Here is a 22747-nt window from a genome sequence, read left to right as displayed (position 1 = left end):
GGCGACATGGAGCGGCAGAGGCCACGGCAACAGAAGGGGGGGACACCGGAGGAGGGGCCTGGACCCTCCTTTGGAACATCGTTTTAAACCCCCAGCCTTAGCCAGCCTGGGATAATGAAGACTGGGGTGGGGGGGGCACACAGAGGCCCAGCTGAGGATGGGGTGCAAGTCCTAAACATGGTCCTGAACTTCCTGTGCCATCTGTCCACTCACTGCCCCAAAGTCAAAATGCGAAGGAGGCCTCTAAGTGTTGGCGTCTCAGAACTATGCTGCCAGCTCCCGAGGAAATGGAAGACACCTTAGGACCCTGACATTGTATTCCCTGGGCGCTGGCTTTGGTAGGGGACAGGGAGGAGGAAGATGCCCTGCCTCCATGCCCTCACTCCCCTCTTTATTCCACAGCCTCCCCTCCAAGACCAGAGTCCTGATCCTTCCCACATGGGAGTGTGTGTCTAGAACCTGGTAGGGTCCCCTGGCTGCCTCTGGGGTCCTCCGTCCCCTGGCAGATCCTCCTTCGGGGGCAGAGGGACCCGGCCTGCTCTCTCCCAGGGCCAATCCGTGTCTTACAGGCCCCTGCCTTCTGCCCAGAGAGCGCCTGGCCCTGGGCAGCAGGTGGCCACGGAGGGGATTGTGGGACTGTGCCCTGTCCTGGGGCCACCTGACGACCGGGGTTCCCGCTGAGCCTCCGTGACGCACCGCTGTCGTCCTGTCCCCGCAGGTCCTTCAAGAGGAGCGATCCCGTCAACCCGTACCACGTAGGTTCCGGCTACGTCTTCGCGCCGGCCACCAGCGCCAACGACAGCGAGATATCCAGCGACGCCCTGACTGACGACTCCATGTCCATGACGGACAGTAGCGTGTAAGTATTCCGGTGTCCCCGCCATGCACATGGTCGGCATGCGATTCGCAGGGCCCGCGCCGGCCAGAGTCCTCGGCCGGCCTCCCCTGGCTTTGCAGATCCCATCTGCGGACGTGTGTTGGGTGGTGGAGGAGGGTGACACGGCAGGTGGGGTGGTGCTGAGCTGAGAGCCTCGAAGGGAAGGTGGGGTGGGTGGTACCTTCACAGAAGAAAACTGAGGTCACGTGGACGGCGAAGATGAAGATCTGCACGTTCCTTGGGTGTCACAGCACATCTTTGGGTTGTCGGTGTGCCTGCCTTCCCCGTGGGCAGAAGTGCTGGGTTGGCCTCGAAAGCCGGGTTCCATAGGACCAACAGGTGGGGGACAGGGTGGCATCAAAAAGGGTTTGTGTTTAGTTCATTGTGTTTGAAGGAAAAGGCATGGAAGGAGATGGCAGGAGATGGGGATCCCAGCCCACCACACACACACACACACACACACACACACACACAATGACATTCACATAGAATGCATGTCAAAACGTGTCAATTTCCCTCATGAATGTGCTCACATGGGCATCCTTCAACTGCGTGAGTCTCGGCGGAATGCCTGCTCTGTGTCGGGTCGGGGTTCTAACCCAAGTTCGGGTTCCCTCCACAGCCCAGTCTGACCTTGGCCCTTCTGCAGGTGGATGACTTTGGTTTCTGAAAGCCTTCAGGTCATCCAGGTGGCCCGCGGAGGGCAGCAGGGCAGCGGGCGGGGCCATGCTGTGAGCTTCAGGTCATTGGTGGTCATGCATTGGTGATGTCTGGATGGCGAACAGCGTACATACTATGTGAATTTCATAGTCTGTGCGTGCATGCGTGTGTGCGTGCGTGCATGTGTGGTGGGCTGGGTCTCCCCTCCTCCTGCCATCCCTTGGGATTCTGAGGCAGGAGACTGGAGGGAGAGCCTGACCTTGGGCAAAACTTCCTCAAGAGCTTTTCACCCACACCCCGTGGAGAACTATTCTAGAAACGTTCTTGGAAGGCTTTCCTGCACGTGTTTTTGGAGTGGGACTTTCCCCACGGAGGGAACAGTTTGAAAAGGCAAGCCCACAGAGCTGTGTGAGTTCTGGCGTACTTAGAGCTCGTTCCTCTCACCCTCCTAAAAGCCGGGCTGCCTGTTCTCCCGGTTTGTCTGAGATGATACGCTTTTTGTTGGTCCTGTGGCTTAGTCTCTGGCATGGAGCTAGTTAGAAGGAGAGTTGATGAGGCTGGCTTGGGACTCTACTATTGATTAAAATCCTGGTGGCTTTAACAGTGTCACCTCAGATTCCCCTGGTGGTGAGGGGAGAGATCCTTAGGGTGAAGCATCCTGCTTTAATAAGAGAATAGCCGTTTTGCCTTGAGAAACAATAAGGAAGGGTACACATTTTCCCTCCAGCGTGGAGGAATGAGGAGTTAGTTCCACAGAAGTAAGTCGGACTGGACTCCTTCTTAAGTACCCATGTTGAGGAAAATTACCCTTTGATGGACATAGTTCTTAATACATCTCTACTCTGTCTTTAAGGAATAGTATTAGGTAGGCATAATGTATTTCTTGATCCAAATAATTAATATCAATATTTGTTTTCATTCTATGTTGTATTATCTCATAGATTTATAAGGTTATATCAGGCTCTCTGCCCCTACATGTGGTATTGAACACCCCCCCCATATATATATTTTTTTTAATGTACATTTTTATTGACTTCAGAGAGGAAGGGAGAGGGAGAGATCCAAACATCGATGAGAATCATTGATTGGCTGCCTCCCGCATGCCCCCCAACTGGGGATCGAGCCTGCAACCTGGGCATCTGCCCTGACTGGGAATTGAATCGTGACCTCCTAGATCATAGGTCGATGCTCAACCACTGAGCCACACTGGTCGGGACCCCCTCCCATTTTCAAAACTAGTTTTTCTTATTCTCGTCACCCTGACTACTGTGGTTTTTGTTAGTTTGCTGCCGTTGTGCGCTTGCTGCTGGTAGCACTACTCCCTCAGCTGTTGTTGTTCTGGGGGCGGCGTGGGATGGGAGCATTATGTGTGAAATAGGTTAAGTCGGATTTGAATGAGGGCATGGAGTGACTCCCAAAGTCACAGGCAGTTTTCGGAAGGCTTCTGTGCAGTTTTCTTAGAGAACTTCCTGGTCCTTGCCTGCATTTCATTTCCACCCCCATCCCTGTGTCCTTCTGGCTTCATGACGAGATGACTTGGGCGTGGTCCCAATACGTGGTTGAGCCTCACAAGACCCAATGGGGAAGGTGGGCAGGCCTGTGATTGACAGGTGGAAGTGAGGCCCATGCTTCCATGGCCTCTCATGGCAGAACTGGTCTCAGCTCCAGGCCAGACACTGGCCCCTGCCCTTTGCCACCGCCAGCCCCCCCCCGCCCCCCCCCCCCCCCGCCGTCCCCAGCACCCACATTGCCAACGTGAGATGTGTTGTTGGACCAGTGGATAATGAGGCCTTTGAGTTTCTTTTATTTTCATTTATTAGCGATCACCCACACTTTTTAATGGGTTGGGGGGGAGGGGAGGAGGGAGCGAGTTCTAACTTCTCCCCTGCACCCTTCCCCATCACCCCCCTTCTTTCATCCCCTTCCCAAAGAAAACCTTCCTCGCTTTTACAGAGGTGGCTTCAAGGCTCTCTATCTCCCTCCTCCCCTGTAGCTAAAGAATTTGTGGGCCTTGCCGAAGCCAGTTTGGCTCAGTGGATAGAGCTTCGGCCTACAGACTGAAGGGTCCTGGGTTTGATTCCGGTCAAGGGCATGTACCTTGGTTGTGGGCACATCCCCAGTAGGGGGTGTGCAGGAGGCAGCTGATCGATGTTTATCTCTCATCGATGTTTCTGGCTCTCTATCTCTCTCCCTTCCTCTCTGTAAAAAATCAATAAAATATATATTTTTTTTTAAAGAGAGAGAAAATTTGTGGGCCCGGAGCTGAGAGAGGGATCAGACAGGTGGCCTTGGCGAACCAGCTGTTCTGGGCAGGAGGGTAGCCTGTGGCCAGTGAGGTCCACTTCACACAGGGCCAGAGCCCTCACGTGGTGGCTTTCTCTCTGGCGCCCCCACTGGCAGAACCTCGGGGATCCCGCCTAGGGTGAAGCTGGTGGGCTTGGGGGTGAGCAAACCAGGATGCCAACCTCAAGAGCAGGTGCCTGGGAGGGTCAGAGACCTGGGGGCCCAGCGCTGGCTGGCGCTGAGCTTCCTCCCAACCACGTGGGCGGGAACCAGATGGGGCCGTGACAGCTGGGCCCACGGGGGCCTTCTTAGGCCAGCTGGGAGCGGGGCATCCTCTCTCAGGAACCGTTTGTCCAGGGGCTCCGCCTGGTGCTGCCCGGAGTGGGGGACAGAGGGGCCTCCAGAGCCCATCGGATGGGACGCGTGTTTGGGCTCAGACGTGTCTGTGGGTGTCGAGCTGCCAGGCCCTGGGGGTCCCGGAGGCCCTCCCCGCGCTCCTGCCCGGGGACGTGGCGTGCCCTGAGTGTGTGTGATCTGCCCGGTGTCGGGCAGGTCGCCCCGGATTCCCAGGGCTGGGATCAGACCCCTCCGCAGAGCTCTGCCAGTTGTGGGCCTGGTGCCGATGGGAGTGCCGAGCAGGGAATAGAGTGTGTGGGGATGAAAAGCCGAACTGAATCGCTTTCAGCCCATTGTTCGTCCGGGGAAGCTTAGAGGGGATAAGAGGGTAGCAGCCCTTTGAAATCCCCTTGAACGCGTGAATAGGAGCGCCCATAAAGCATGAAAAGGCGCGGGCTGCTTCTCCTGGGCACAATGGCCGGCCGGGCGGGGAGGGGGCGGCCGGGGCGCAGAGGGGGCCGGCTGCCCTGCCGGGAGCTGGAAGGGGGGGTGCGACGGTGGAGGGGTCGCGGGGGTCACGGGCAGCCTTCAATAGACTCCAGGAGGTTGGAGTTCATTAGACACAAGCCCGGGGAGCCATCGTCTCAATCGCGCCAGGACCAATGAGGTCCGGGACCTTCGCAGGGGGCCGGGTGGGAGCGGGGCAGGGCCAGCCGCACCGGCCGTTCCTGGGCAGTGGGGCCTGGCAGGGGCGGTGAAGGAACCATGCTGGCTTCTGTTTTCCCGCCAGGGAAAACGCCCCGGTTCAGGTGGCGGGGACCGGGTCCTCAGGCCTCTGCGAAGGCCGGTGTATGAGCCTCTTACTCTGAAACCCTCCTTCTCGGAAGAAATGGCTTTACATTTTTTTCTCCTTCTTTTTTTCTTTTTGAAAGTTAGCTGCCCGATTCCCAGCCAAGCCCTAAGCCCCCGTCTTTGGCGTATGGGAGGTAGGAGGGCCGGCACTCTGGGCCTTGGGCCTCAGAGGAGGAAGCAGAGGCCAAGCTCAGCACAGCAGGTCCTCACCGCCCCGCCCCCCAGGTGTGCCCGGGTCAGGGGGCGGGCATCGCAGGGGCCCCGGGGAGCGGCGTGGCCCGAAGGCCGCCCCGCCTGGGGGTCCCCAAATCCGTGCCCCACGCGGAGGGCGGTGCAGGCGACTTATTTATGTTTATCTCCCTGTATCTTATTTATGGGTTTACTTTGGACACCAGTGAAAGCCTCCGTGTGAACTTCAAACATCACCTTATCTTAAAAGCCGGGCCTTTGGTGTTGGCTGTGATCAGAGGCCTCTGAGCGGCTGCCAAACGGGCCGAGCTGGACGCCCGTGTGCAGGGGCCGCTCTTTCAAAGTCCCCGGCGGACGGCGTCCAGGTTAGGCCGGGCCCCGCCGCCGCGCCCGAAGGCCGGGCTAATTGGCTCGGTTCTGATGGCAGCTAGGTGGAGGCCGCACTTGGAGCCGGTGCCCCGGGAGCAGCTGGCCCTTCCGGCCCAGCTCGTTAGCTCACACGCCGGTAATGAAGGGAGGCCGGGCGGGGTGGGCAGCGCGGGCCTCGGCCGCAGTTCTGAGCGGCCAGGGAGCGGATCACAGACCTTAGAGCCGGAATACAGAGGGGAGGGGCCCCTTCTGGAGGGAGGGGCTCCATCAGCTGCCCTGGGGGGTTGGGTGCTGGTGGTGGTGGTGGTGGTGGTGGTGGTGGTGGTGGTGGTGGAGGTGGTGGAATGGGGGTGCTGATGTGTGTGCATGCACACGCACGTGTGTGCATGTTGGTTAGTTTGTTGGTTGGTTGAGGCAGTGCTTAAAAACCATCATTTGGCCACACCGGTTTGGCTCAGTGGATAGAGCGTCAGCCTGCCGACTGAAAGGTCCCGGATTCAATTCCAATCAAGGGCATATACTACATTGGTTGCGAGCACATCCCCGGTAGGGGGTGTGCAAGAGGCAGCTGGTGGATGTTTCTCTCTCATCAATGTTTCTAACTCTCTATCCTTCTCCCTTCCTCTCTGTAACAAAAAAAAATCAATAATATATATATAAAAATCAAAACAAAAATATATATATATATATATAAAAAACCATCATTTGAGCATTTGTTCCTCTGGCCTTCAGATGGGCCAGTGAACTGCTTCCTCTCGTCCCCATGCTTATGCTCCCCAATTCTCTCTTCTTTCTCCCTCATGTGGGAAAAGACAGAGGTCAAAGAGCCCGACCACTGATTTCCATCCGGGAGGGAAGGAGAAAAGAGTACTGGAGGACGGAGTCTTGGGGGGGGGTCACAGTGAGGTCATGGGATGCTTGTCTCCTGGTCCCCCAAGTTTGTCAGGAAGAGGTCTAACGCAGAGACATCCACCCTCTTAAGTCCCAGAAGGGCTGCTGCTGGCCAAGAGAAGGGTGAGGCCCGCGCCTTGCAGCCCTGGGGCAGTAGGAGGTGGGTGGTTAGACCAGCATGAACCCCACTCTGTGGGCCTGCCACTACCCACTGCTCCCCACTCCCCTTCTCCCCCACAGAGATTTAGGTTAGAGACCAGGAGATTCTCCTGGCATGTCCTCTAGCCAGTGAGTATCACGTGGTGGGAGAGGACTTTCCAGAACATTCACCAGGTCTCCACTGGTTTCTCCAGCATGTTAGGGGACCCCATGGGGCTTAGGAAATGCAGCCCCATGTTCAGTCAGGAGCTTTGCTTCCCCAGCCGCGGGAGGCCCAGGTGGTGGGGACCCCTGTGCTGAGCCCGCAGCGGCTTGGGCTGTGACCCCCGGACTGCCCGCTGCTGACCGTGACGCTGGTCACGCACATGTGGTGGACGTGGGTTTTGTGAGGACAAAGTTGGGTTCTGTTGGGAACGTCGGGCCCCCAGGAGGAACTCGGTGTGTGGGGGCCAGCAGCCTTGGGTTGGAACCCGTCACCTGGCTTCCTACTCATTAGGGTTTGCTCTGGAGAGCCCGGGCTCCTCCGATCCCAAGGTGAAAACGTCGAGTTTCAGTCCATAAGCGCCAGGTGGGCCTCTCAGCTTCCGGCCTTGGAACCTGTATCCTCCCCGGCCTCCAGGCCCCAGCCAGGCCCCGGCCTCATGGGCAGGAGACTGTCCGGGCGACCTGCCCTGCCCTGCCCGTGGCTGCCGCTTCCCACGGCGCTCGCTGCCTCTGCCCTTGGCTGGCCTCTGGGACAGGACTCGGTGTGTTTAAGGCCGTACTTAAGTCCCGATCTCCTGCCCTGCACCCTCAGGTGCTTCTCAGCCAAGGTCCGGCTATCAGATCGCCGATCTGCTGTGACCCGTATCCCCCGCCGGGCCCTGTCCAGCCTCGGGCAGCAGACTTCCGGAGAACGCGGCCGCTTGAATCCTAGGGCCTCGCTGATAGATAAGGGGCCAGAGGTCAGCCCCCGGCTCGCTCCCGCGTCCTTCTAGGCGCTGCTGGTTTCACCCACGGCTGCCGAACCACCCTCCCTCCCGTGAATAAGACACCAGGGAGAGGGAACAGCCAGGCACCTCGTTTCAATATCAGCAGCCTGCAAGGACGATTCAGGAGGGAGCGGTGTGAGCATGAGGCTCTCACCTCCGGAAGGGGCCCCGATGGGAAGATCGTACCCCCCTGTCCATTCAGCTGCTCTCGAGAATGAAATTCTTCTCTAAAACGTCACAGACACACCAAAACCGGTTTGGCTCAGTGGATAGAGCGTCGGCCTGCGGACTGAAGGGTCCCGGGTTCGATTCCGGTCAAGGGCATGTACCTTGGTTGCGGGCACATCCCCAGTGGGGGGTGTCCTGGAGGCCGCTGATCGATGACTCTCTCTCATCGATGTTTCTCTCTCTCTCTCTCTCTCTCCCTTTCTCTCTGTACAAAATCAATAAAATATATTTTTTAAAAATAAATAAAATTAAAAAAAATAAAAAGTCACGGCCGCTCCAGGCGGTGTTTCTGGGGAGGACTAGCTGGGGTACCGAGTGCCGGCGCCTCTCACCTCCTCCACTGGTGCTTTTCACATACGGTGAGGAGGGGCGGAGGGGCCCACGCTGCCTTCAGTCGGGTCTTTGCCAGGATTCGGTCCACAAGACACTTCCCCTTGAACCAGCTGGCCTGCCCCACCCCACAGTGTCCTCTCTCCCCGTTTCCTGCCCTGTGTTTCATCGTAATCACCACCTCTGACACACTATAGGTTTTGCTTTTTTTATTTTTGCTTGTTGCCTGGGCACTAAAGCTTCCTGCATTTTCCCCTGCTCACATGCCCAGTGCCTAGAACGAGGTCTGGCCCATGGTAGGTGCTCCCATACTGGAATGATCTGCACAGAATGCCGCAGAGTGGGCGCTTGTCCCCATGCCCGCATGGGTCACGGCTCTGAGACTTTGTTGGCTGGGATGGGAGTGGAGGGAAGGAAAAAGCCCGAACTCACCCTGCTGGCGATTTGTACAAGGAAGAGATATGGAAACACCTTAGGTACCATGGTCAGCAAACCATGGCTCAAGAGCCATATGCGGCTCTTTGACCCCTTGAGTGTGGCTCTTCCACAAAAATATCACGGCCTGGGCGAGTCTATTTTGAAGAAGTGGCATGAGAAGAAGTTTAAGTTTAAAAAATGTGGCTCTCAGAAGAAATTTCCATCGTTGTCCTGTTGATATTTGGCTCTGTGGACCGATGAGTTTGCCGACCACTGGCCTAGGAGGTTGAGGTTGGAGACGTATACGCACAGCTTCACTCACTCCCGGTGTGGCCCTCTGGTCTGGCCCCTCTGCCGGCTGTGTTCTGCCCTGGTACACGCCACAAGGCTGGTTTCCTGGTTCAGGGTAGTGTGCTGTGGTGGCAACAGATTGTTGGGGGACCCAAAGGGTCTTGGGATCCCCTGCTTCAGGCACCTGTAAAATGGGGCGTCTTCACTCCGAGAGAACAGCCTGGGCGATGAGCTTACCACCCTCTTTCCAAGTCGGGGATCCTGCACCCGAGAGGAAGGCCTTGCAGAGAGGGTTGGTGGGCAGGCGGCTTGGCCCTGGGACAGCCGTGGCCGGGGGGCAGGGGGCACTGGGAGGTGCGAGGCTCCATCCTTGGTGGGACCTGAGCATTTCGTGAGCCTGCGGGTTCTGTCTTTCCCCTCAGAGATGGAATCCCTCCTTACCGCGTGGGCAGTAAGAAACAGCTCCAGAGAGAAATGCATCGCAGCGTGAAGGCCAATGGCCAAGTGTCTCTACCTCATTTCCCGGTGAGTATAGCCTAGAGGGGGCGGTGATGGTGTCCGGCCACCGAGCCAGGGGTTGGGCGGAGGCGGGGCATGGAGGCCGTGGGAGGGGCCGTGCTGGGCCTGCTGGGAACGGGGTGGGAGGGGAGACCAGGCAGGCGTGCTCATGGGGTTCCTTGGGTTGTGATGCTGAGCAGAGGGGAGCTTGACTTGACCTTCCCGAACCCTTCCATCTCCTCCGTTCATAAAAGACAATTCTCTGTGAGAAAGAGACCAAAGCAGTTCCTCTGGGAAGCCAGGACGTGAGAGCAGGTCGCCCACGCTTCTCCTTGGTCCCGCTGGGAGCGTCCTGAGGGCAGGGAGTTTTGCCTCTTCTGGTAGCCTCCCTGTGCAGAAACGAACAGTGCCTGGCGCATAGCAGGCGCTTGTTGATTGGTGATTGATTGGATGGATGAGGAAGAGGAGGCTCGAGAAATGTGCTTCCTGTGGGAGGAAAATTTCATCCCTGGGACATTCTTGTGTGGACTGCGTGGCTCAGTCGTCTACATCACCCACGTGTCTACTGACGTGGCCATTTCTCCTGCTGACCTGAGGCCCCGGAGGGCAGCGATAGTACCGGGTCTGTCCACCCCCCCACCGTGGCTCAGCTCCTGCCCTAGGCTCTGCACCCAGTGCGAGCTGCACGAGCACAGTGCTGGCAGCGAGGGTCGCGAGAGCCTCTTCCTCCTGCGGTTGCGATGAGAGGCCAGCCTGGCATGAAGGACCCCTCTGCGCCCTCCCTTCTCTTTCCGGGTCTGCAGGGCAGCCCGTAGGTGCCCCCTGTACATCTCAGGGCTGTGCCTCTGGCAGTGCTCCGAGATGCAGGTTGCAAGGGTGCTGCCCCTGGGGGCAGAGCGGGGGGCGTGCCCAGCTTAGAGCAGCACCTGTGTTGGCGAGTCCTTCCCGAGGACCCAACGGGCCCACAGGTTATGCTGCATTTGGAAAAGGAACACTTGGAGTTGCTACTCCTGAGTTGCATCGGTGCACGGATTGCAGCCGGAGCGGCTCGCTCTGGAACCCTGCACAGTCCGGGGCGGACGGAGCCGTGCCCTAAAATTAGCACATTACGATTGCTTTCTGGGGACCTCCAGCATCCCCCTCCTCAATGGCACTACCCCCCAAATACAACAGTATTGATGACATAAAAAAAATTTTGACAGGCCAGGGGTATATGTGTATCGATAAAGAAACCTCCTAACAGCCAGGCTTGTCTGCTGGAGGACTTTGTCCTGGGGTGTGCAGACCAAGTTCCCCAGGAGGCAGCCCCCTCGTGGGGAGGGGAGCCGCAGGGAGCCTGCCTGTGTGAGAAGGACCATCTCCTACAGAGGGGGGCAGCTTTCTGTCCCCGCAGCAGGGTCTGCAGCCAAAGGGTCACCAGGCGAGGCTATAGGGTCATCAGCGGGGGGCATGCTGGCCTGCCCCCGCCGCCCCCCAGAGGAAAGGGCAAAGCGAGAGGGAAATGAGGAAGGAGGCAGGACCGGGGGAGGAGGAGGGAGGGTGGGCGAGATGACAGGGGGGGAGAGAGCCGGGCGGCAGTGGGGGTTCTCGCTGTTTGCTGCTTTTGGCAGGCGGTCTCGGTGCCTTTTTATATTCCGCACTTGATTTGGAGATGTTCCCTTTCCCTTGATAGAGCGGCTTCAGGCAGCCAAGCTCAGCAGTGTTCTGCTACTAGCCCGCAGCAGCTCTCTTCATTTCCCGCACAAAGAGCGGGCGGGGGCGGGGCGGCAGATCTAGGACAGTGCGGAGACAACACCGCCTCAAAGGTGCGCAGTGTGCGGCCGGGAAATAAATTACCGCCGCTTCTGATCCGGCCGCGTGCCGCCCCCTCTCCCCTCCCCCGGCCGCCCCCACCTCCCTCCCAATCTTATTTCTTCTTCTTCTTTTTTTTTTTTTTTAAATTTCCAACTCCCTTTCTGTTTAGACTCCACTTTTTTTTTATTCCTTGAGTCGCTCTCTCCCCTCCCCACCTCCGAGGCTGCCTCTCTCTCTCTCTTTTTTTGATGTTTGACAACAGTCTTTGAAGATTGTCGACTTCAGAGTCGCTACTGATGGGCTGGTTGTACTACAGAGAGAACAAGCGGGGCCCCTCGGAGTGCGACCAACTGCTCCTGCCCACGGCCAGCGCCGGCGGGGCCCATGGCGCTCCATGAGGCCGGGCGCCGGCACATAAAGCTCCCCGGCAGCCGGCCGCGCTGCCTGCACCGGACGGAGCCGCCGAGCACACCGCCGGCCCGGGCAGCTCCGTCCGTCTGTCCGTCCGGCACGGCCGCCGGCCGGCTAAGCGTGCCCCCGCTCTCCTCCCCGCGCCCCGCAGAGAACCCACCGCCTGCCCAAGGAGATGACCCCCGTGGACCCCGCCGCCTTCGCGGCCGAGCTGATCTCCCGGCTGGAGAAGCTGCAGCTGGAGCTGGCGAGCCGGCACAGCCTGGAGGAGCGGCTGCAGCAGATGCGCGAGGTAGTGCCGGCCCGGCCCCGCCTGCCCGCCCGCCCGGTCCCCACGCGTGCCAGGCCCCCCCCCTGCTCACCGCCCTCTTCTGCCGCCTCCCCTTCCAGGACGAGGAGAAGGAGGGTCCCGAGCTCGTGCTGGGCCTGCGGGATGGGGCGCCCCCCCAGCACCCCCTCTCCCTCCTGCCCTCCGGCAGCTACGAGGAAGACCCGCAGACCATCCTGGACGACCACCTGTCCCGGGTCCTCAAGACCCCCGGCTGCCAGTCTCCCGGCGTGGGCCGCTCCAGTCCCCGCGCCCGCTCCCCCGACCACCACCACCACCACCACCACCACCAGCCGCCGTACCACCCCCTGCTGCCCCCCGGGGCCAAGCTGCCCCCCGCCGCCGCCGCCGCCTCGCCCGCCGGCTGCCCCCTCCTCGGGGCCAAGGGCTTCGTGACCAAGCAGACCACGAAGCACGTCCACCACCACTACATCCACCACCATGCCGTCCCCAAGACCAAGGAGGAGATGGAGGCCGAGGCCGCCCACAGGGTGCGCTGCTTCTGCCCCGGGGGCCCTGAGTACTACGGCTACCCCAAGGGCAGGAGCCACCCCAAGGCGCTGGAGCCCGGGCCCGCCGAGCACTTCGGGTGAGTGTCCGGGGGCCGGCTGTCCCGGGGGTGGGTGAGGTCAGAGGTCAGGGGCATGCTGCTTCCAGGAAGGGAGGAGGGTGCACAGGGTGGGGAGGCAGGGGGAACAGGTGCATCTCATCCCGCCCCACCACCACCGTCCCATCTTTCGGGGGGCAGGGGGGCGTCCCAGAGAGGTTAGGGGTGTGGTTCTCGGGTCCCCGCAGCGGCAGCCGAGGCAGCACCCTGCCCAGGGGAGACGGGGCACAGGATGTCTGGCAGTGGATGCTGGAGACCGAGGGGCCGAGCAAGCCCGGGCCCCGTAGGTAAACACGCCCCCGGCGCCACCCCCGGAGGCCTCTGCCGGAGGAGCCGTGGGGTCGGCTATTTTTGCCGGCGGCCGGAAACACATGTGACTGTTTGCTCCCGCCGCTGCCGTCTTAATATTAAGCGCTGGCCGGAGCGGACCGCAAAAATGCCATGCTTTTGGCAACGCCCCCCGTCTGTGTTATGGGAGTTATTTTTTTTCTCCTCTCTGAAGGCTGAATAGGGAAGTTGCTCTTGAAGTCACATTTTCCAGTTTTCCTGACCCAGTTTCTCTCTCCTCCTGCTTTCTCTCCCCGCCCTCCCTCCCGCTCAGCGCCCAGAGCACAAAGAAGGCATCCCCCGCGGAGTCCGTCCGGGGGCCCCCCGCCGCCGAGCGCCCCGGCCGGCACCACCTGTGGGGGGGCGGCGGCGGCGGGCACTCCCGAGCTGCCGCCCGCGCCCACCTGTTTGCCCAGGACCCCGCCATGCCGCCCCTGACGCCTCCCAACACGCTGGCGCAGCTGGAGGAGGCCTGCCGCCGGCTGGCCGAGGTGTCCAAGCCCCCGAAGCAGCGGTGAGTGGGCGCTGGGGTGGAGGGCGTGGACGGAGGGACCTGGCCTGGGGCTGAGGGAAGGGCCCTTTTCTGGCCGTGTCACACTGTCCCCTCCAGCTTCTAGAAACGGTTGCCTTTCGTTTCATTCGTCCGGGAGAGCTAGCCGGGATCTGGGAGGCACGCCGTGCGGTCATTCCTCCAGACCCCATTCCTTACCGATGCCCGGACCGTGTAAGCCTGGTCCGCTGAGCAGATGCGAAGCCGTGACTGAGCCCATGGGGACTGTGGGGCCTGCCGCCCTCTGCCTGGCTCGCAGGGTCTGCCCCAGGTCCTCCCCCCGAGGGCTCAGGAGGGCCGTTCCCAAGGCCTCTTCCGGGCCACCTACAGCCACTGCGGGCACCAGGCTCCCGTGGGTCTCCGTGGCTGGGAGGCAGGTCTGTGTCTGTTTACAAGGCCACAGACGGGCGTTTTCTGTCCGCTCCCCGTCGGCCCTGGGGACGCCGGCTTCCCTCTGACCCCTTCACCCCGGTGTGTCCCCAGGTGCTGCGTGGCCAGCCAGCAGAGGGACAGGAGCCACGTGGCCACGGGCCAGACAGGAGCCACGCCCTTCTCCGCCCCAGGCCTGGCCGCAGAAGAGTGAGTGTCTGTGCCCTGACCGCCCTGCCGTCGGTTTACGTTTCAGGGGTGTTGACGATCGGCATTGGGCGATTTTCGAAAACCTTTTTTTTTAACCACGTAACCGCCCCGATGTTAACATGTTAGTGACGAGGAACAGGGAACATGGCTGTTGCCGTACGTTAGGATCCTGAGAAGTCTGCCTGGACTGAGCCACGCACGGGGACGTGGGCACCAGGGTTCCTCCACACGCTGGGGCCCGCACACGCTGACCGGAGGCTGAGGCCTGGCACCTCATCAGAAGGTCCCCAAACCCGGATGAGAGCACAGGGGAGGCCTCTGGGCCACACGGAGCGGGAAGGTGGCTGGCCGTCGCCGCGGAGGTGGAGGGAGGGCGGCCTTCGTGGTTTTGCTCAGGGCAAACAGCGTCTCCCCTGGTGGCACTGCGAGGCCCTCTGTCAGCGTGCCCTCTCCCCACGCGGACGGAGAGGGCTGACAGGGTGGCGCGTGTGGAAAGAGAGCTGCTGGAGAGCGCTGACCGGGTCTGAATGATTAAAGTGGTTTTTCCTCAGCTGCCTCCTCACGAGCAGTGAGCCGTGTTTGAAGTCCCGAGCGAGCCACCCCCTGCGCCCTTTTGCGTTCATTGGTTGACCTTCGTCTACCGGCGGTTCCAGCCCGAGCTTGTTTTTTTTGTTTTTGTTCTCAAGCCACTCTACCAAAACCCCAGATAAATGGAGGAGGGTCGGCAGAACTGTGGGCTCACCACGCACACACACACACACACACACACACACACACACACACAACGGGGGGGGGGGGGGGGCGCGGCGCTCCAGCCGTGCCATCCCGGGGGGTGCACGGAGTTTGTCTCCAGGGCGCCCTGAGCAGGAGTGTCCTCGGGGCTCTGTGATAGGAGGCCCCCATGGGTGCTGACCGGAGAGAGACTGCTCTGTCCCCCTGTTTGGTAGCAGGAGGAGAAACAGGAGCAATTTGTGCAACCGCGAGGGGCTTGTCCCTGCTTGTGCCCCACACGGTGACCTGGGGTGGACTGCACTCACCAGAGGCTGCCAGCCTCTGACATGGGGATCCCTTTACCTCTGGAGACCGTGTTTGGAGAGTGTGTGTGTGTGTGTGTGTGTGTGTGTGTGTGTTTGCGTGCCGCCTGTTCGCTCGCTGCCTTCAGAGACTGAGCTCGCTGTGCTGCATCTTCCTTTCAGTCACAAAGAGCCAAAGAAGCCGGCGGGGGTCCTCGCGCTCCAGGCCAGCGAGCTGGTCCTCACGTACTTCTTCTGCGGGGAAGAGATCCCGTACAGGAGGATGCTGAAGGCGCAGAGCCTGACCCTGGGCCACTTTAAAGAGCAGCTCAGCAAAAAGGGGAACTATAGGTAAGAGTCCCTGGCTTCTCTCCGCTCAGAGCCAGGAGCCGAGGGACTGCGCCGACCTGGCCAGCCCTGGGAGGGGCCACGGAGATGGGAGTCTGGGGAGGCCGTGGAGGGGGCTGCCACCTGCTGTTCCCACCTTCTCGCTCCCTCGCTCCCTCACCGCTCTCAGAAATAGCAGCAGCAGTGGGGAGGGCAGGATGCTGAGGGGGACGGTGGCAGGAGGAGGGCTGGGCTGGGACCACCTTACGGGACTCGCCTGGAAGGGAGAGAGGTGTGGGGGGGAGGGGGGAGGGGGAATAGAGAGAAACGGACACACAGCCCCATTAGGGGACCAGAAGACTGCTGTCCTGGCGTGGGTGTGGAGAGACGCCCACACACTGCAGGCCTGGGGAAGGGCAGAGGCCGTGGCCTGGAAGGGCAGGCAGTGTTCCTCTTCCTCACTCTCCTGCCTCAAGAGCTGCCTTCCTCCGTCTTGCGAGTCACGTGAAGCAGGTGCTGTTCTGTCATAACACAGGGGGGCCAGGCCGGGCCCGTGGGGTCCCTGGTTGGGCACCCACCTGTGAACCAGGAAGTCACGGTTTGGTTCCTGTCAGGACACTTGCTCGGGTTCTAGGCTCAATCCCCAGCGTGGGGCATGCAGGAGGCAGCCGACCGATGTTTCTCTGTCGTCATTGATGTTTCTCTTTCTCTCCCTTCTTCCCTAAAATCAATAAAAATATTTTTTTAAAAACAGATGGGATAGGCAGGACCTGTGGGTGGGCACCGGGTGGACAGGGGTCCTAGGAGGGGAACTGGCCCACCTTCTGGGCTTCCTTTCCCGCTCTGCACCATGGAGATGCCCACCCCGGCCTGCGGGGGACCCAGGCCGGATTAGAGCGGAGGGCCCGTTTCCTGTCCCTGTTCCCCTTACCTGGCGACAGGTAGTGACTGCACCTTAACTCACCCAGCCCCACCTGCCCTCCCCCGTGGCCTTCCTCCCCGGGGACTGTGCGGAGGCCTGGGACGAGGGGCAGGCAAGGGCGTACCACCTGCCTCGTGTGTGTGTGTGTGTGTGTGTGTGTGTGTGTGTGTGTGTGGGACTCCACCTCCAGGGCCCCAGCACCCGTGACTTCAATATTTTTATTGATTTTAGGGAAGAAGGGAGAGGGAGAGAGAGAGAAATATCAGTGACAAGAGAGAATCACTGATCGGCTGCCTCCTGCCACCAGGAGCAGCCACCTCCACCAGCCGCTGGTCGGGGCAGGGGCGGAGGGGTGGCTGGGGCGGAGGAAGGGGTGGGGTTCCGGTGGCCGAGGAGCGGGGTGCGGAGCGGCTTCAGTCCTTCCCGACGACACACCTGGGCTGTGACCCGCTGACCCCGTCAGAGGCTTGAGTGGGGGTCCGGGCGGAGGGGCCTGGCCGCCGCCGTTTGATCGGGACGGACACCAGGTGAAACTCATCCCACGGGGGCGCCTCCAGGGACCCGTTTTGATCTCGGCTTTGGCTCGGCCGGGCCCGGGGGACCTGCCGGTAACCTTCGGGGACAGGGGCCGAGCGGAGCGGCTGCAGGGAGGCTGGGCGCAGCCGCTCCGGCCACATCTGGCTCTGATTTCTCTCTCTCTCTCCCCGGCGCACTTAATAAGCCGGCTTTGAAGCCGCCGGCCTCCCCTCTAATGCACACAGCCTCGCACACGGCCGGGCTCACATTCCTGACTGATTGGATCAGCCTGTGGCCAGGCCCCTCCCTCCCCTCCTTATCGCTCCGCCGGCCCTCCTGGCCGGAGCGGGCTCCCCCTCCTCCGGGGCCGTGGGGGCACATGGTGCCATGCCTCACCTCCCTCCCCCCCAATAAGGGTGATGCTCCAGCATTCAATCCCCCCCCCGCACCCCCACAGGAAAAGGCCCGGGGACCGGGCCGCGTTGAGCAATCGCCGTGGCGGAGGTTCAGAGGAGAGCGGCCCCTCGCGGTGCCAGGCGCGATTGGTGCCAGATGTCAGAGGACAGCGGCGTTTGCCACCTAGAGCGCGGTGCCCTAGAAAAGCCCGCGGCTGGGGGAGGGCAGGGCCGCCAGCACGTTTGAAGTGGGGGGTGGGGGGGGGGGAGAATGTGGCCTCTCTCCGTTCTGGAAGAGGGTGCAATTGTGCGAAAGGTCGTGGCGTGTTTGCCGTGAGAGCCGGCTGGGGGACCCGGGGGTCGGCGCGGGGTGGCATCGGCACCGGAGCCTCTTCCTCCGGAAAAGGAGTCTTCCCGCCAGAGTGTCCGGTGCCCGGGGCCCCTCCCGCTCGCTCACCCCCTTCCTCCCGGCCCCCCGGCCCCCCGCACAGGCCGTGCTCGCACCGCGGGCCCCAGGCCGTGCTCGCACCGCGGGCCCCGGGCCGCGCTTCAGCTGGGCCGGGAACGCTGCAAACAAAGGGCCTTGACTAAACCCAGCTGTCTGACTTGACTCAGTCTTATCTCCCAGGAAAGTATTTGGCTCGCCTTCATTAAAGAAGAAAAAAAAAACATAGCACACACCAAGGGGAACTGATTTTAAGAGAAAGAGCAAGAACAAAATACAGCCATAACCCTGAGACACACAACTGGGTTTTGTAGACAGGCCCCCGGCCCTGCCCCCATCCCGGGGACTGGGTGTGTGGGACCCAATGGAGGGGTGCCCCTCGCTGGGGACGGGGGGCACCGTTCCCGAAGGGGCCTCGGAGAGGCCGCCCGGAGAGACTGCTCCTTTGAGTCCATACAATGAACAGCCTTCGGAGGAAAAGGGCCGGGGTGGGGTAAAGGAAACCTCTCATCATTGGGCATAACGGGAGGGCCCTTCGTGTTTGACCCTGGAGGGGGGGGGTGGCTGCCCCAGAGACCAGCCGGTGGAGTTGGCAGCTGGGTGCTGGCCGGGGAAAGATCAGGAGGAAGTGGCCACGTCGTCGGGTGGCTGGTCTGGGGTCTCTAAGGGACCCCTCCTTCCCCCGCACCCCCCTCCCCCCAATGAAAAAGGAGACAGACAGCTGTGCTGGGCAAGGTGCGCTCTCCGCAGCGGAGTGATGGCGACGGCAGCAGCTCCGGGCGGAGGGCCGCAGCCTCGTCGGAGCTGCAGGCAGGGCACTCTGCACCCGCCTGTGCCCTTGGCTCGGGGGGCCCCGGGTCCCCTCGGCCAGCTAAGGGCCGAGGCCTGCCTTCACGCCCGCTGTGCCTTAGCATTGCCCCACGCTTCTCTCCAGGCAGGAAATGCACTTTCACCGAGATGCTTTTTTGTTTTTGTTTCTTTTCCTGTTAAGGTATTACTTCAAAAAGGCCAGCGACGAGTTTGCGTGCGGCGCGGTGTTCGAGGAGGTCTGGGACGACGAGACGGTGCTGCCCATGTACGAGGGCCGGATCCTGGGCAAGGTGGAGCGGATCGACTGAGCCGGCGGGGCAGCCCCTGCCCGCGGCCTGGAACGCGAGCCACCGCCGAGCATCACAAAGAAGGAATTAACAAGAAAAGAAAAGGAAAAAAAAAGCAATGAAGACAAAGTCTAGGGAAGAGTTGCCCACCGGGCCTTGGGAGGGTGGGGGGAGGGTGGTTTTTCGTCCTTCACGCGCTGGGTACCGAGCTACGAGAAGCCCGAACTATTTATTGAAACCATGACCACTCCCGGCCGTCGAAGATGCCCGCGGCGTCTGAGAGACGGCCGTCCGTCACCTATGACTTCCTAGGGACCCGAGACCTGTGAACTGAGAGGGACTGTGTACAGCTTCCCCGAACCGGAACCCTTACCGATATTTATTGAACACGTGACTGTCCCTGGCCCCGGTTTACGGATATGCTGCTGCTGACGCCACGGGAGGGGGCGGCGGGGGGTTTTCGGGGTTCTGAGCGCGGGGCGCAGGTGCGGCGTCGTCGTCAACAGTGGGGTCGCGCCCCGCCCTGCGTTTTCTCCGAGTGAAGGTAGCGTGTCTAGGGGTGCCCTGCCACTGGCGGACATGCAGAAATCGGTGCATTTTTTTCTCTCTTTTTTTTTTTTTTCTGTGCTGCTGTATGTTGTCAAAAAGGGTCTTGAGGTTTGACTTGACGTTGCCACATCACCGCCACTTGGGGTCGCCTTGTTGGATGTTCATTGCTGAGCACAGCTGTTTCTTTCTCCTCTTTTTTTATTGGGGGGAGGGGGCAGGGGGGCTGGGAAGGGCAAAGCAGGCCTCCTGGGGGCCCCCCCAAGTCATCCCATAACACCCCGTAGTTCCCCACCGAGGCCCGTGAGAACCCCGAGGTTCAGCGTGCATTCATTGGAGTCACTCCTTCTAGCACCCTCCCCTCTGCCCCTTCCCCCCCCCCCCCCCTTTTTTTTTTTTACTCTGGGCCACAGTCACTCTGGAAAGCACCTGCCCCTGCCCCCGCCCCCGCCCCGCATGGGAGCGAGAAGCTATGGGAAGACCTAGCAGCACCTTCGTCTGCCCCCCCCCCCCCCCGGGGCTTTTGTATTAAGTTAATCTGTGCATTCTGTCTGCCCGTTGCCTGTACTATACGTCTGTATATACCGTCCGGCGAAGGAGTATTAATAATCCACTATCTCTAGTGCTTGACTCGGAATCAGTACAGTACCTGTACCTGCACGGAGTCCCCATCCGTGTGTCGCCCTATATTGAGGGCTCGAGCTTTCCCTTGTTTTTTGAAAGGGGTTTATGTATAAATAATATTTTATGCCTTTTTATTACAAGTCTTGTACTCCAATGACTTTTTTTTGCCATGGCATTTTTGTTCTACTTATACTGTAAATTATGCATTATAAAAGAGTTCATTTAAGGAGAATTACTTGGTACAATAATTATTGTAATTAAAAGAGATGTAGCCTTTATTAAAGTTCTATATTTTTCAAAAAAAAAAAAAAAAACCACGCTGGCCTCCTCTTGGAATCCCCGGGGCGGGGGGGGGGGGCGGGGGCGGGGGCGGGGCAGAGGAAGCCTGTGTGTGTGTGAGCACCTGCCTCGGTCCCACCTGGACTCTGGAAAACATCCCTTCGCCTGGGAGCCGCCTGAGGACGCCTGTGGGTCAGACCGCCTTCCATCTGGCCTGCCCGCCCTCCCAGGCAGGTGTCCAGGCAGGCAGGTGAGTGCGGTGAGGAGGGCTGACGGGTTTCAGTTGGGATCTTGGAGGTGAGGAGCCTCAGGAAACGGGTGTCAATCTGGAAAGTCCCGAGGGACCCCTGAACCTGAGCCCGGTGCGGGGCCGGGCTGGGAAAGTGGCAGGGGCCCAGGAAGGGGGGACAAGGGCTTTCAGCACCGTCAGTGGACACTTCAGTCCACTGGCCATGGAGGCTGGCGGGCAGTTAGCTCAACAAAGACAAGCACTCAGGGCGCTGGGCTGTGTCCCCATCTGGGGGAGCATGTTGTTTGTTTTAGAGTCCGAGGATGAACTGTCCTTAGAAATAAAGGGCGTGTGATGACAGCGGGGTGGGGATGGCTTGCCCCTGCCGCGAGCAAGCCTGAGGCTGGCCGGGTCGTCGCGCTGGTCCTGGCTGTGGGGAGGGGTGATGCCCGCCCACCCTCAGTGGCAGAGCCCTGGCCTCAGGCGCTGCTGCTGGGCGAGTAGGTGGGTGAGAGCCTGTGGGAGCCTTGACCTCGGCCTCCAGGAGGCAGCTTGCACCCCCTCCCCTTCTAGCTGGGAAAGGGGCTCACGGCAGGGGTCCCCGAACCCACTTCCAGAACTGGAAGGCTCTTTCCAATCCCAGGAAACAGGCGGCCTGCTGTGCACGCTGGGGGTGGGGGGGGGGTGGTTTACGGTGCCCCCGCCTCTGTAAGCATCACGCCTGCTCATATTGTACCTCTCCTGAGAGGCCCGGCGCTCTCCGCGCCCACGTTCACAGCCAGGTGCTCGGGAGGTGGGCTCTGACCTTGTCGAATCACCTGTGCCTTCCCCGGGGGAGGGCCTCTGCTTCCATTCCATCCTTAAAGGGGTCTGGACTCGAAGGAAAAAGCTAAACCAGCGGTCACCCATCGGTGGTCAGTGGACCACAGGTGGTCGGTGAGGTCTGAAAGGTTAGTGACCGCTGAGCTAACCATGCTGGTGCTGTCCGCCCCTCTCTTCCCTGTCCCCAAACCATTGGACACCCCGCTCTTCCCGAACCTGCCCTTCTCCGTCCCCGGTCTCACCTGGGAGCTGTGGCCCGCCCGCCCCAGACCCAGGGCCAGGCCCTGTGTGCTCGGCCCCTCCTGTGGCGCCTGGGCCATCGGAGTTGCCCCCTCTCGTCCTCCTGGGTCGTCCCCATTCTCCAGCCCAGCTGCAATGGGTCTCGGCTCCCCAGCCCTCATCGGGCGCCTCCGAGAGCTCGGGCCTGTTTTCTGATTGATTGCTGACCAGCGAATCGGGTGAAGTGCGGGCTGGATCCGAGTCCCCCTCCGGCTCTCGGGGAGCCAGTTTCCTCATACAGGAGGCGGGTGCTAAAGGGGCCCGCTCCCAGGCTGCTGGTATGGCCGAGGGAGGTGAGGCGGTCTTACCAGCCCCTCCTGTGATCTCCCCTCCCCCTCCTGCTCCCACCCCTGGGCGTTGGCCCTGCCTCCCGGCCCCTGGCACAGAACCAAGGAGGCGGTGGGCAAAGGCTGACAGGGTGTTTGACTGGGAAACAGACTTCCAACTAGAGCTGAGCTTTGGCCCAAAGCATCTGACATTTTTCTGCAAGTCTGTGACCTTCCCCAGGTGACCTTTCCCAGACTTGAAGAAAATACTTGGAAACATGTGGACTCGCACCTCAGGGGACGTGGTGGATGGGGCTGGAAGTGCAGGGTGCGGACAAAGGACCCTGTTCTACTCCCTCCTCGCCCAGAACCTGCCGGGCCAGTCAGCCGCCAAGCGAAGGACGCTGGCAGTGACCCCGAAGCCGAGGCTCTGGTCTATTTGAATCACTCGGCCAGGCTGGCTTTTTCCTTGTTGTTTAGTGGTGGGTCTTTTTCGTTTGTTAGCTCTTTTACCTTTAGTAAATAATTGGGTTGTGCAGAAACTCCCCAAATTACATAGGTGGTTCAAAAAGTGATTCCCAGCTTCCTTACTGTCATTGTTTCCCTTTAAACCGGGTTTTCTAACAATCTGACAAGAGAGGGGCATCCACTGGGTTCTGTGACTTGTCCCAGGAAGTGGTAGCGCACACACACCCCACTGCCACCCACACACCCCACTCACACACACACTCCACTGACACACACACACCCCACAGCCACCCCCCCACACACACCCCACTCACACACACCCCACTCACACACACACTCCACTGACACACACACACACCCCACAGCCACCCCCCCCACACACAACCCACTCACACACACCCCACTCACACACACACTCCACTGACACCCACACACCCCACAGCCACACACACACCCCACTCACACACACTCCACTGACACCCACACACACCCCACAGCCACCCCCCCACACACAACCCACTTACACACACCCCACTGACACACGTGCGCACGCTCGCACACACACACACACA

The 22747-nt window shown here is 60.6% G+C and overlaps 1 protein-coding gene across 7 annotated transcripts in view; it reads left to right on the top strand.

The window, feature by feature from the left end:
* The window catches only part of AXIN2 (axin 2), a 58613-nt gene extending 38486 nt beyond the window's left edge, over positions 1 to 20127 (top strand). For 5 of the 7 annotated variants that reach the window (XM_084864081.1, XM_084864079.1, XM_084864077.1 and 2 more), the window contains exons 3-10: positions 719 to 859; positions 9276 to 9378; positions 11708 to 11848; positions 11947 to 12473; positions 13093 to 13332; positions 13852 to 13947; positions 15144 to 15311; positions 18557 to 20127. In XM_084864081.1, the coding sequence (XP_084720207.1) occupies positions 719 to 859; positions 9276 to 9378; positions 11708 to 11848; positions 11947 to 12473; positions 13093 to 13332; positions 13852 to 13947; positions 15144 to 15311; positions 18557 to 18683 (1543 nt within the window). In that variant the 3' untranslated portion in view covers positions 18684 to 20127. The remainder of the gene's footprint in view (positions 1 to 718; positions 860 to 9275; positions 9379 to 11707; positions 11849 to 11946; positions 12474 to 13092; positions 13333 to 13851; positions 13948 to 15143; positions 15312 to 18556) is intronic. The other 2 variants (XR_014793139.1, XM_084864082.1) reach the window with 2 other exon arrangements.
* Positions 20128 to 22747: the final 2620 nt, after the last annotated feature.

Source organism: Pipistrellus hanaki (genome assembly GCF_964339955.1).
Source record: "Pipistrellus hanaki genome assembly, chromosome: 16".
Taxonomy (NCBI): Eukaryota; Metazoa; Chordata; class Mammalia; order Chiroptera; family Vespertilionidae; genus Pipistrellus; species Pipistrellus hanaki.
The sequence above is the reverse complement of the archived record's forward strand: the minus strand, read 5'-3'. Positions and strand labels throughout refer to the sequence as shown.